Here is a 13,305-nt window from a genome sequence, read left to right as displayed (position 1 = left end):
CTTTTTAAAATATTGTGTGACCCAGTATGTAGAAACAGGAATACCCTGAATTGACTGATTTTTAAACATCTGATTTGAGGCTCAAATTTGGACACAATGAATGATCTTTAATGACTGGAAAAAAATAAAATGAGGTGGGAGTCACCAAGACTGGTCTGTTAACTCTAAGGCCAGAGTAACATCCTAGAACTAAGCTCCTCACAGGGGCCGAGGATTCGAGGACATTTTCTTGGTCCAACTGATAGCCCTTAAATCTGAATAAAAGATCCACTGTCTTCAACTGAGGCATTACCAGGAGATCTTAAATATTTGTTCCAGTTAGATGTAACTTAAAAGTTACTCAAAGATCCTCTTGACCTATGTCAACAATTCAGTTAATTCACAGAAGAAACAAGGGTTATGAATATTAACATTCATTAAATTTCTACTCAGCAATTTCACGGTAAAGAACAAAACAGAGATAACAAATTCATAATGCCAGGTCTATACAGAAGCATAAATCAGACACTTAAGGTGGAAAGTCAACTTTATTTATAAAAATTTTCCATATAGAAAGATGCCATCTAACCCCTTTAAATTACTGTAACTCAAACATTTCGCACAATATCTGCACAGTTTAAATCTTCCTGTATAAAACTGAATAATAGTATTATGAGATGAGCAAAGAGCCCCACAAAGTTGTCCTAGGACATTAACAAAAATCATAGAAACAAACAAACAAACACCTATCATTAATGATCCACTGGCAGGCAGACAGCATGTGAAACTAAGAATCATGCCTATAGCATGCTACTCTACCAAGTAAGCCTGGGAGAGGCAAATGCTTCACAGTAAGCAATCACTGGAGCGATTTAGTTTCTGACTGTATGGGCTGATTTTGCCAACTAACAGTTATACTAATTTTATAAAAACAAATCATTGTAAAACAGGAAAGACTTGCTAGCAAGGAAAATATGCAAATAGTCCTGTCTCACAGTTCAGGTCAATTAATAAACAAAAGAACTTAAAACGACAGTTCCCAATCAACTGAAATCAGGGTATTGCCCGGTATAGTTACCTATAAATTTCTTTATAGCAGAAACGATGTAGACTCGTTACCCAAAGAGTTAAAAATAAATTTCCCAAATACCAATTTGTCAGTTAAATGTAACGGTTACTTTAAAAAACTCAACATTCTCTCTAGGTCTGAGCGTCCTTAAAACGGTTACTTTAAGTTTATATAGGAAGTTAATTACTTTCAGGTCATACTAAATGACAAGGTATTCCAAAACTTTGGAGAAAATCCGTTCCTGAGTTGCAAGAGAGAACCATATCGAATGAAACCAAGGCAGCAGTCCTGTGCCCTTTAATAGCCTTTACCTCTTTTAACCACAACAAGTATGCTCCAATCCTGGAGTGCTCGTGCCTCTGAGGATCTCATCTTTTTATATTGAAAGGACAAGTGCAACTACAATTTAAAAAAAAATCAGATAGATAGAAACTCTAGTTTTATTGACAACTTTACATTTTTTTTTTCTTGTCAACTGTAAGATGGGCCTGCTGAAACATGAATATTCCAGTCACAAAAGAAATAGTAACTTCTGGGGCTTTTCTTCTTCTGAGTCTCTGATTTCCCAATGATGTTCAGCCAAACAGCAAAAGCAATACAATAGTAATTGAGTTTACTATTATCAATGGCACTAAAAGGGAAAAATAAATAAGTAAAGTTAGTATAAAAACAAAAACAAAAATTAAGCCACGATAAGAAGCGTCTCAGGAGTATGGAAATATCTAGAAGTATGCCATCATAATCATACTGGACTAGTAATAACAGAAAAATACACGGCCATAGAACTGAAGACATTTTCTTTTGGCGGATGGAGGTGAACCAGGGACGCCTCTGTACCCCACCCAAGGGATGGGAGTGCAGGTCTGGACTACCATGCCCTGCCCCACTGCATGTCAGAAACATGGAGGCACCACAGGATGGTTCTGGTGCAGCTCTGGAAACATAGAGGAGCAGATGGGTCCACACAGCTGCACACTTGAGCAGAAATACCTTTCAAAGAAAGTTTTGCAGTTTCATCAAGAATAACTATTAACAATGAATCCTAAGTTACGATTGGGACGTGGAAAGTCTCTAACCCCACTGTCTATATACAAGGTGTCTGAACTCTTTGTCGATTGGAGTGTTGCTCCAAAGCATTTTTTTCAACACAATGGCACATACAGAACCTTTATTTTACTCTCGGAAAATCTTCATGATTCTACATTACAAGGTGGAAACCACAGTTTCTAAACAGTAAGAACATCATTTTGTCTTCCTGCCCTGACAGGAAACATAGACAGTATACTAGTAATACTGCATTTCCTAGAAGTAAGATAGAAAGGAAGAAAGAGGCCAGCAACTCTGAAGCAGTAAATCCAGGCTACAGAAGTCCACATTCCCACCACAAAGAGAACCTGACAGCTTGCACTCTCCCGTTTTGTGTCTGAAATCCTACCACAAACTGTAACTTAAAATGCCCTCTAAGTTCTTCTTACCTCTCATCACGGTTCTCACAGATCGAATAAGGTTCATTAGCTGAGATTTAATTCCTGGCTCCTCTCCGAATCCACCAATCCCCTGGTCTGTTCCCCAGCCAACTGTGCAAGATAAAGATGATCAGCTGAGTTAAATGTACTATGCACTTCTCTCAGTCCCTCATTAGCTATCTTTTAACAACTAGTTTGAGCTCTGTGAAGATATTAAATATAAAGTCAATCTTAAAGTCAAAATATTGAGTTCATTAGTTTTTTTTCTTTTGATAGTGACATTCATTCCACTATGAGTTTATAAAATCTATAGTTCAAATGATTCCACGGTGTTCAATTCAGTGAAGATGGCAACTGTCACAACCTAATTTTTTTCCTTCTTCAAAAAAAAATTTTTTTTTTTTTTGCAATGTCTGCAACCAAATTTATCCCTAGGTCCCAGGGCTGGGGACATAGGGCCCATGAGCAGCAGAGCTTGCTGTGGCAGCCATTTGGGCCAGCTCCCATCATTAGAGGATAGGAGCTGAATTTGACTTGACTGCAGTCAAAGGAAACTTTTCTCAATGCAGAACTAAAAAAAAGAAAGAAAGAAAGAAAGAAAGAAAGAAAGAAAGAAAGAAAGAAAGAAAGAAGCATAATGCTAGGGTGAATAACTACTAATTCAATTTAAAAGTTCTATTATCTAACAAAGTATCAATATGAAATGCATATGTGGACAAATTTTGAAGTACAGTTTGAGGTCTTCAAAGCAGTTTTCTTTGATCGTTCATTTCTGCATTCTGAGCTGAGCTCTGTAAACCTGTCCTTTACCTCCCTCTGTCACTTCCCAGTACAAACCACTTTTAGCTGTTATATACTGGTTCTTTAAAGTGTCTTGTCACTTCTCTTTCTGCGCTCACATGACTACAGGGTTTAATTAATTAATGCTAACCTCTAGGCATAGAGACTGGGAACAAGTCTCTCTCATACACGGAAGAGCCAAGCACCAGAAACATTCACTTGCCAGGCTTCTGATTGGGTTTGCTGAGTTTGCTGAGTTACATAATGGCTGCCTGCGTTTTTGTCATGCTGTGGCATGACATTAATTTAAAATTCAACTTCACAGAGAGCTGACTCTAGTGCTCACACCTACTGCCAAGCCTGGCTGAGGGCCTGTTTCAGCTTCAAGGGTGTCAGTGGGTTTTGTCTTTCACAGATGTTCACCACAGACGGTCAAGTTAGGTGGCTCTTAAATGTCACTGCTTCAATCCCTTTACATTTCTCCCTTTTAGGACTTTCTATCTCAGAATTGGGTGATGATGTTTACTGGACTACAAAGCCCATAAATTGGCATTCTGAAATGTGTTAATTACCAATAATCAGCTTTGGCATCCATGGGGTGGGTAAACTGAGGCAGCGGCCAATGGCGGTCAGTGCTCAAAGCCATGGTGTGGAGTTGGTCCAGATACTGATGGAGATACTGATGGGGCTGTTGCCTACGGCAGCCAATGATGAAAGAAATTACTCAGCATACTTTAATCTGAGGAACAAAATTTATTGAGACTGGTACTCTAGCCAGTGAAAATCTCTGAATTCTTTTAACTCTTTGGGACCCAGCAAGAAAGAAAAAGAAAAAGAAAATTCATACACACACATACATACACACTGAGTAAATGAAGCAAAAGAACTTCGTATATACAAATACATACATACAGACAGACAGATAGACATATATTCACACATAGGGTGGACTGGTGGGTGAATGGAACATAGTTCCAACAAGCAGGCTCCAAACATTTTACATACCTCTGCATGTGTGCTTGTGAATTCGCACACGCGCGCGCGCACACACACACGCACACACACACACACACACACACACACACACACATACACACAATTGGTAGATGGAGCAAGGCCCAACATACACCCAGACGAGCTATATATAAGCAAGCATACATACACACAGATTTGATGGATGCAACAAAGTTCCAACATACTCTCACACAAACTTTACATATATACATACATACACATAGATACAACAACTTTATTTTTTCCTCCATGGCTTATATATTCCAGCAAAATCTTTCAAACAGTATAAAACTACAGAATGATTACATTCTAGTTTCTTCTAGTGAATGACTATGAAAAAATTGTATAGTCCCCAATACCTGTACAAGAAATAACATTACATAGAACACGTAAAGAAAACAAATGATTCCCAAGAGCCCACGTATATTCGCAATGAAGCAACTCGTTATAGATTAACAAAGGGTAATAAGCAAGGAAGGTAGTTTTCTCAGCCAGTTTGTAACTGGCAGGCAGTAATTTGCAGTTACAAAGAAAGGATTAATTATAATTTACCTTTAAATGTAATCTTATAAAAATCTTAAGAGAATCACAAATCTGAATTTTTGTATAAAAATCAGTCATATCTACTTTACATCCTCAGAATGCATGTCTACTCATCAGCAGTTCTTAATAAATCATATTGGGAAGCTGAGGGCAAACATGGGTGTAAGAAACCAACCATCAGCAGTCCAGCCTCAGTGAGAGTCATGTTGGCCGGGGCTGCCCTTGTTCTTGCTGCCTGACCCTAGCTTAGCGAGTAAGAGTGCGCCTGTCTGAACGTCCGAGTGTAGATTTTTCTACATCAGAGCCAGGAGTAAAAACATCTCAACCCAGCTTCACTAACAACTTTATCTTCCAAATGTTTTCTGAGGGTGGTGGTCACTGCTGTCAATCTACAACTCTAAGTTCTCTCCTAAGGTAGTGACTGAATCATCTGCTCCAGCAGCAATGCCTGAAAGAGATCAAACACTTGTATAGTGAGAGCCAGGGATACTGTTTAGTGCGGGGCTGGAAGCCCCTTCGAGTTTTCATACAATTCTTAGATTCAGAGGGTTGTCAGGGCACCGAGTAAGCAGAGCTCCACAGCATGACGTCCTCAGCACGTGTAGTCCTGGGGCCATGCCTGACCAAGGCATACCTACATCTGGGTGTGGGTATAATTCCAGGAGTTCTAAAGCCATTTGTCATTTTTCCTGCATGGCCCGTGGCAGTTAATGTGAGCTGGACCCAGCCCCCACAAACTAAGAGACAATGGCACAGCCAATTACCATCTACTGTTAAAGCTGGTTTCTGGGTCTGCCCTGTCAATCTGGGCTTTCCTAAAATGCCTAGGTCACAATAAACCTTTTTGCTTCCTTAGGGGTTTTCAAGCATTTGCCACTTTATTACAGATTCCTGAGGACAGGAACTCCAATCCAGTCATCTGTCTCCCCCAGACCACACAGCCTTTGAGAAATCAGCACATGGCTGTGGAACTGAACTGAACTACAGTAGACTGAGTTAATACCGTGAATTCTAGGATCATAAATTTCTGAATAACACTTTATATTACAAATGAATTATAAGATGAACAAATCTTATAACAGCTTTAGGGTTTGGGGGAAAGGTTCCTTGGGTAAAAACTTGCTGTGTAACCACAAAGTCCTGAGTTCAAATCCCTAGCGCCCACATAAAGACAGTTGCCAGAGCACACACATCTAGTAATGCTAGTGTGTTCCTCGAGTAAGATGGAGATGGAAATGGGGACCCCAGAAGCTTGAGGACCAGACACCCTCTCTCCCAGAAATCGATTTTCATTATGTTTGTTTTTAAAAGATGCTTATACATATTTTTAGTATGAAAGGAATAAATCCCAGAAAAAAGACATTTTCTAACATTAAGCTATTCTCCAAGACAACAAGCAAATCCCAGGCATCGGGAGGGGTCACTGGAAGACAGTCACCAGCACTGAAGTAACTGTCCGAAGCTCTTGGCTTGCTGTAGTCGGGCTGCCACTCCTTCACTGTCAGAAGTTTGGGTAAAGGGTAAATGATCTGTGCAGATACTCCACAGACAAACACAAATGTAGTATGTGAAGGGCCAAGGAAAGACTTGTTTCTCACAGTTTCAGAGATGTGCATTTGTGTGGGGTGTACGTGCACTGTGTGCATGGAGACAAAAGGCCGATGTCATGTGTCACTCTTGTCTGCTCGCCACTTACATCTTGAGGTCTCGCTGAACCTGAGCTCACAGATTTGACTAGACTAGCTAGCAAGACTAGCTAGCAAAACTTGCTCAGGCACCCCTTGTCTCCACCTCTGGAGCGCCAGGGTTACAAGCCAGTCACCAAGTTCACCCAGTGTATATGTGGATGACAGGGATTCAAATTCAAGTCCTCAGGCTTCTATGGGAAGCTTACTAAGTTAGCCATCACTCCATCCCCCAGCAACTGCTTTTTATGTGTTTTCTTATGTCCTAAAACCATATATTAAACTTGTTATTAGCCTCATGGCTTCCTAAAGATTTTTCAGGAATTTCTATATATGCAAGAATGTCTTATCTGAAGCAGAAAGTTTTGCCTCACAATGTAGATCTCGTTTATTTCTTGTTTCTTATCAAATTTCCACAGCCAGAATCTCTAGCACAGATTAAACAGAAACAGGAGGAAAGGACTTCCATGCCTTATTCTAGTCAGGGAAAAGCATTCAGAGTCTCCCTGCTAAGCAGGATGTTAACAGGGACATTTTCATAGGTGATGTATGGCTGTCTGAGCTATTTCCTCTTATTTCTAGTTTGATAAGTATAGTGGTTTTCGTGAGCATGTATGCATGTATGCATAGGCTAGAGGTTAAAATCAGGTGCCTTCTTAAATCACACCACACCTTATTTTTCTGAGACAGATTCTCTCACTGAACCTGTAGTTCTCAGATTACACTGGATTAGCTGCCCAGCAAGTCCCAGACACCATCCTGTCTCTGCCTCCCCAGAATTCGATTCTGGGCACAAGCCACACCCAGCCTTAGTGACAGTGCAGGGACTATCAACCCAGACAATGAATATTAATGCTTTTCCTGTGCCTACTATATTGGCCATTGATTTTTGTTATCAATATGAAGGAATGTTGAACCAATCTTGCAATTCTGGGTAAATCCCACTTGATCTTGATGAATGGTGTTTTAATACATTGGTGGATTTTTTTTATATACTCATAAGACAGTTATAAATATTTTATTTGTATGAGTATGTTCATTTGCCTACTGATTTATGTGTACCACAGCATGCAGAAGCCAGAATAGGGCACTGTGCATGGTGGGAACCCAACCCAGGTACTTTAACTGCTTGCTGTTTTACTGAGATTGAGTATGTTCCCTCAGAAACAAATGCTTCTCCAGCTGATGAGGACTCAGAAGTGTCTGATCTTTATTTACATAATCGCCACTAATCACAGCTGCTGTGCTAGCAGGTGAGTCAGGAAGGTCTTCACACCTGCAACCACCAGGAGCTGTCTCCATTAGGAGTCCTGCTTCCAGATCCTGATGTGGTTCAGTGGGAGGGCATGTGCTTCCTGTGCACAAGGCCCTGGGTTCAAAGAAAGGTTTATCTACCTTAAAAACAAAACAAAAAAAGCTTTTATGTGTATGGATGTCTGTGTATGTCCATGTAACACGTGTGCCTGGTGCCTTTGGAGGCTTGAAGAGGGCATCAGATCTCTTGGAACTGGGATTACCCATGATCGTGAGCACATGCAGGTGGTGGGAATTGAACTCAGGACCTCTGGAAGAGCAGCCAGTGCTTTAAACTGCTGAGCCATCCCTCCAGTCCCAGTTTTCCACATTTTAAAATAATTACCTAAGTATATATAATGTCTCTTAGTATGCTCTTTAAGGGAAAGTTTGTGTTCTTTCAGAAGCCTGGCTTCCCTGTTGGGAGCCATTTTGCCTGCTTTTGTGAAAGCCTGCCTGTCAGGTAGAGTCAAGTCAGGCCAGGGTCTGCTGGTGGATTTCCTGGCTTGATGGTGCTTGGGCTGGTAAGAGGGGATACACTTGAAGCTCAAGGCGAGGGGCTGAATGTTCTAATCTTGGAAGAAGGAACAAGGAGGAACAGGGAGGCCTCTGGATGGGTACAGATATCGAAGGTACATCAGTCTTTGTCTCTGCTGGCTTGTGACTTTGTTGCCCACGATACTGTAAAGTATATAAAGCCTAAGAGAATTAAACTCGGGGCTGCTGCTGCACTGACTGGACGGCCCTCTCGATTCTAACCTTTGTCTCTGAGTCTTCTTTTCCGTCTTTCCTAGAATCCTCACTCCAGCCTCAGAGGACTGCTCGACTTGGCACCAGCTGTCTACCAACTGAGCTGCACCTCCAGCTGACAGGAACATCCTTCAAAAAACAAAACTACAACAAAACCTGGGCACCGGTTCTTTCTGTGTCTTTCTGTGCTGGGACTAAAGGCATGTGCCACTACTGCCCAGCTCCAAACTGTCATCCAAATGGTACATCATGCTTCCCCGCCAGCTGTTCTACCTCCACTTCACATTTAGATCTGGAGTCCCAAGAATGAATTCTGGGTGTTCCCTTCTTGCTAGCACTCTATGCCTCCATGAACCTGTGCGCAGTGCCTGCAGATCTCAGAAGGGGATGCTGGAATCCCTGGGACTGGAGTTACAGATAGCCATGAGCCATCATGTTGGGGCTGGGAGACAAATCTAGGTGCTCTGCTAGAGCAACGGGTGCTCTTAACCCCGAGTCATGCCCCCACCCTTCCCTGTAGTAATTTAATCCCCTCACCCAGCTTCATTACTATCTGTGCTTAAAACATCTATCAACTATTCTACATCTCTTTGCACATCCCACAGAAATCTCCAAGCGCGCACATCTACACTCATTTCATGATCTACCACTGTCATCGACTTCCTTCCAAGTTTCTCCCGACACCACAAAGGTATGTCAATCAGTGGCTTATGCCAGAAAACCAGGAGAAGTTTTTGGCTTTATCTTTTTCTTCTTCATTGTCAATGTCCAACATGTTCTTCATGTGTGGCTTGGGGCAGCAGGGACGAAATCTAGGGCTTACACGGGAGACAAACACTCTATCAAGAGCCTAAGTCTAGCCTTGCTCTGGCTTTCTGAGACAGGGTCTCACTAAGATGCTCGGTGTTCACTTTTAAACTCGAGTCGTAGCTCAGTTTGGCCTTAAAACTTGTAGCCTCTTCTCCTATTTTCTGGTCTGTATTAGTCTCCTAGGGCTGCCTGAATAAAACAACAGGAACTAATGCTTAACACAACAGAAACCCGCTTTCCTACAGTTTTGGAAGTCAATCCTAAATCAAGCAGAGCCTCCTCCTGAGAACTGAGGGTAACCCTACCCACACCTCCTATAACATCCACCTAGGAGTTGCTGGAGTCCCTGGGCTCCTTGGCTTGAAGCCAAGCCGCTCCAACCTCTGCCTTGTTATCCCACACCCTTCTTCCTGAAGTGTGCCTCTGTGTCTCACTCTCCTTGTAAGGATACCAATGATTAAATCTAAAGCCCGTCACCTAATCCAGTTATAAAGAGCTCAATTTAGCTATAAACTTTCAAAGATGGTGTTTGTAAATAAGGTAACAGCCACAGGTACCACAGAGTCAGAGCACAATTCAACCCACCACATGATCACAAAGAGTTTTCTGTATAGTCCAGAGGTAAAGAACTGGACTCTGGAGTCAGTCTGTTCAACTGTGCCACCTCGCTGAGATTTATTCACATATCAGACTTCGGGTCAGACTCATTTCCTTCAGGTCTTTTCAGGTTCTCACTTTATATTGCTCTGCATCTTTCTAATATTTAGCATAGCTGTTACTCATCTTAAATTGGATTAAATTTCGTTTTAAGGGCAGAGTATTGGTGTAGCCAGCCTCTGTTACATAGGTCTGGCACGTTTTTGTATCCACCTCTTCCTAAGTAATAAATAATCATTTATAAACCATTCTTCCTTGTGGGTTTGGGGACACAGTTGGTAAACTTCAACAAATCACTCACGTCATTTCAGTCCTGTCTCAGTTTTGCCTATACAGCATGAAGCAACTGGACCAGCCTGGCATGAAGATTTGATGGCCAACTCGCAGAAACCATAACGTGTGCGTGTCTTCGTTTTTGTATTCTTTGATTCCAGTCCTTGGTACACTGGTAGACACCCAATGGGGCGTGCGTACTGAATGGCTGGAGACCCTGCCACCTCATGTTCCCATTAACCCAACTCCCACCAACCTCTACTAATCCGCATCATTCATTGTTCCCATCAGTCATTCCAACGAGCACATTGAAAAAAGCCATGTTCCCTGTCCACTCGAGCATGTAAGTCAAAACTCACACACCAGATTTTCCGTCTGTAAAATCGGTAACAAGAAAATGCAAGTAAAAGACTAAGCGAAACTCCAGGCGAGCAGAGTAGAGTCCGGTTCCTCCGCCACCGGCCCCAGACCCCAGACCTCCACCCCTGCCCGCCACGCAGGGACGCCCCTCTCCTAACCCCTCTCCAGGTTCCCAGCGCCCGCCCCCCTCACCCCAGCCCGGGCACTCACTGTTCTTGAGGAAGCGCTCCTCGTGCAGCACGGCGATGGCGTTCACGCACAGCAGGGCCGCCTGCATCAGGGAGTACAACGTGAAGGCCATAGTTATTTCAAACTGTCCCCAGGCCCGACTGACTTGTTCCCGGACACCACCCGGGACGTGGCGCCACCACCACCGGCGTCCAGCTACGGAAGCCCGCCCGGGCCGAAACGCGCTCACAGAGCAGCTCCGCCCCCGCCGGCATAGCTCCGCCCCCACTGTCATAGCCCCGCCCCTCACATAGTAATTTGTGGAATTACACTGCATTAGCAGGGGCTGAAGAAAACACGTAGAATATCGCATAACTTAAAAATGTTCTTTACATTTAAAGTAAATGTTTCTCTTAACATTTTTTCTGCCTACTTTTGCCCTTTTTGTTTACTATGGCTGTAAGAACTGAACCACACTTGAGGCTTGTGTTGTGTTTCTGTTGAACTCCGCTGCCCCAAGTTTCCAAAACTTTGTATGTATTCCAAAAGTCTGTATTCAGATTTTATTCCTGAAGATGTTAAGACCGTCGAAATGTTTAAAATGACAAGATAACATCTTAACATTATTCATAGAGAAGCAGTCTCTCCTCGATCATACTCTATCCAGAATGTGAATACTTCAGACTGGTAAAATAAAGCAAGCTCTTTCACCCATGGCCACATGGGAGGGTACTAACGGTTCTCACAGTAATGACTGAAGCCCTAGAAGAATGACCCACCTCTCTTGACTGGTTAGCCCAGTGCCTAGTTGTAGGACCAGGAAACTATCGGAAACAGGAAGTGATAGGAGGCTCTGGGTGGATGAATGGAAACCGGAGCAATGCGTTCCTGCTGCACGCTAAGCGATTCTCTTACCACTATAAAAAACCAGGTTAATCTCTCTGAGCTTCTGCCTCTTTCATTTATAAAATTAGGTGATGATCATCTCTGAGGCCCTTTCTAGTCGCCCCCCCCCCCAAAAAAATCCAGCAAAAGCAGTTTAAAATATAAGACAGTGGACCGGGCAGTGGTGGCGCATGCTTTAATCCCAGTACTCGGGAAGCAGAGGCAGGTGGATATCTGAGTTCAAGGCCAGCCTGGTCTATAGAGTGAGTTCCAGGACAGCCAGAACTACACAGAGAAACTCTGTCTTGAAAAACCAAAATAATAAATAAACGATTATTTTTCCCAAAGGAACTGAAGAGAGGGTTCAGCAGTTAAGAGCACTGGCTGCTCTTCCAGAGGTCCTGAGTTCGAGTCCAACATCCACACGACCATCTAGAAATAGATCTGATGCTCTCTTCTGGCGTGCAGGCATACATGTAGCAAAACATACACATACAAGATAGTAGACATGTTCCACTGCTGTATCATTTAATTCATTATTTCTCAAAAATTTGGGGTTGGCACCTAATCTACTAAAGGAAGATTATATCCTTTAAGACAACAATCACTTTATTTTCAAAGAAATTCAAAAGCCTAGGAATTGTATTCTATACATTTAAAAAGTAGAGGTTATAGTTTATATGTATCTTGAGACAGGTTCCCACTGTCTAGTGCTGGGTCACTGGCATTCTCTATAGACCAGGCTGGTTTAGAACCCACAAAGATCTACCTGTTTCTGCCTCCTTAGGGCTGGGATTAGAGGCTTGGGCCACTATGTCAACCCAAATTGTTAGAGTTTTAAACATCTCTCAAAGGAGGTGTGTGGTGACCCATCCTTTAATAACAGCAATCAGGAGGCAGAGGCAGGCAGATCTCTGAACTTGAGGCCAGCCTGGTCTACACAGGGAGTTCTGGGGCTTCCTAGACCACACAAAAAATCCCTGTCCCAAAAAACCAAAACAAAACAAAATCATACAAAACAAACAAACAAATAAACATCTTTCAAATTAAAAAAGTAGGTTCAGGCATCTGTTTGTCTGTGTTTTTGAAGGTCTATTGTTTTTCAACTGGTTGTGGTTTGGTGCTAAATTTCTGGTGGATGTTTGAGGTTTTGTGCATTTCTGTAACCACCTTATCAGATGTTTCTGCTGGAGGAAGGACTTTTTTTTAACAAGGTCAAACAGTGATAACCTTTCACCATTTCCTTCAACGAGCTTTGTTTATTCTCTCTGGGCTAAGAGGTAACACAAGTTTCTTTTCTTATAGCATCTTATCATGGACTTTCTTTGTAACTAATAATTTGGAGTCTGTTTTTATTTGCTTAATGAGAATCAAGGAATTGAATTAAGTCTTGCAGAGGACTGGGTTTGGTTCAGGTCTTTCCCAAGACCACTAGCATCTCTAATACCAGTTTCAAAGGATCCAACAGCCTCTTCTGGCTGATTCTGGAATTGCACATATGAATTGCGTCAATATACATCTAGGCAAAACTATCCATTCACACAAAATAAAAATAAATGAATCTTTTAAAAAT

General features: G+C 42.2%; 1 protein-coding gene across 1 annotated transcript; it reads right to left on the bottom strand.

Moving 5' to 3' along the window:
- Positions 1-521: 521 nt before the first annotated feature.
- IER3IP1 (immediate early response 3 interacting protein 1) lies at positions 522-11,052 on the bottom strand. Its single transcript, XM_080920051.1, has 3 exons — positions 10,890-11,052; positions 2,524-2,625; positions 522-1,679 (listed from the first exon to the last, which is right to left on the bottom strand). The coding sequence occupies exons 1-3, from the start codon at positions 10,978-10,980 to the stop codon at positions 1,624-1,626; spliced, it is 249 nt and encodes an 82-aa protein (XP_080776177.1). The 5' UTR covers positions 10,981-11,052; the 3' UTR covers positions 522-1,623.
- Between the last annotated feature and the right edge of the window lie 2,253 nt (positions 11,053-13,305).

This window comes from Micromys minutus (assembly GCF_963924665.1).
Source record: "Micromys minutus genome assembly, chromosome: 8".
In the NCBI taxonomy this organism is placed as follows: domain Eukaryota; kingdom Metazoa; phylum Chordata; class Mammalia; order Rodentia; family Muridae; genus Micromys; species Micromys minutus.
Note: the sequence above shows the minus strand (reverse complement) of the source record. Positions and strands in the feature narration are given on the sequence as shown.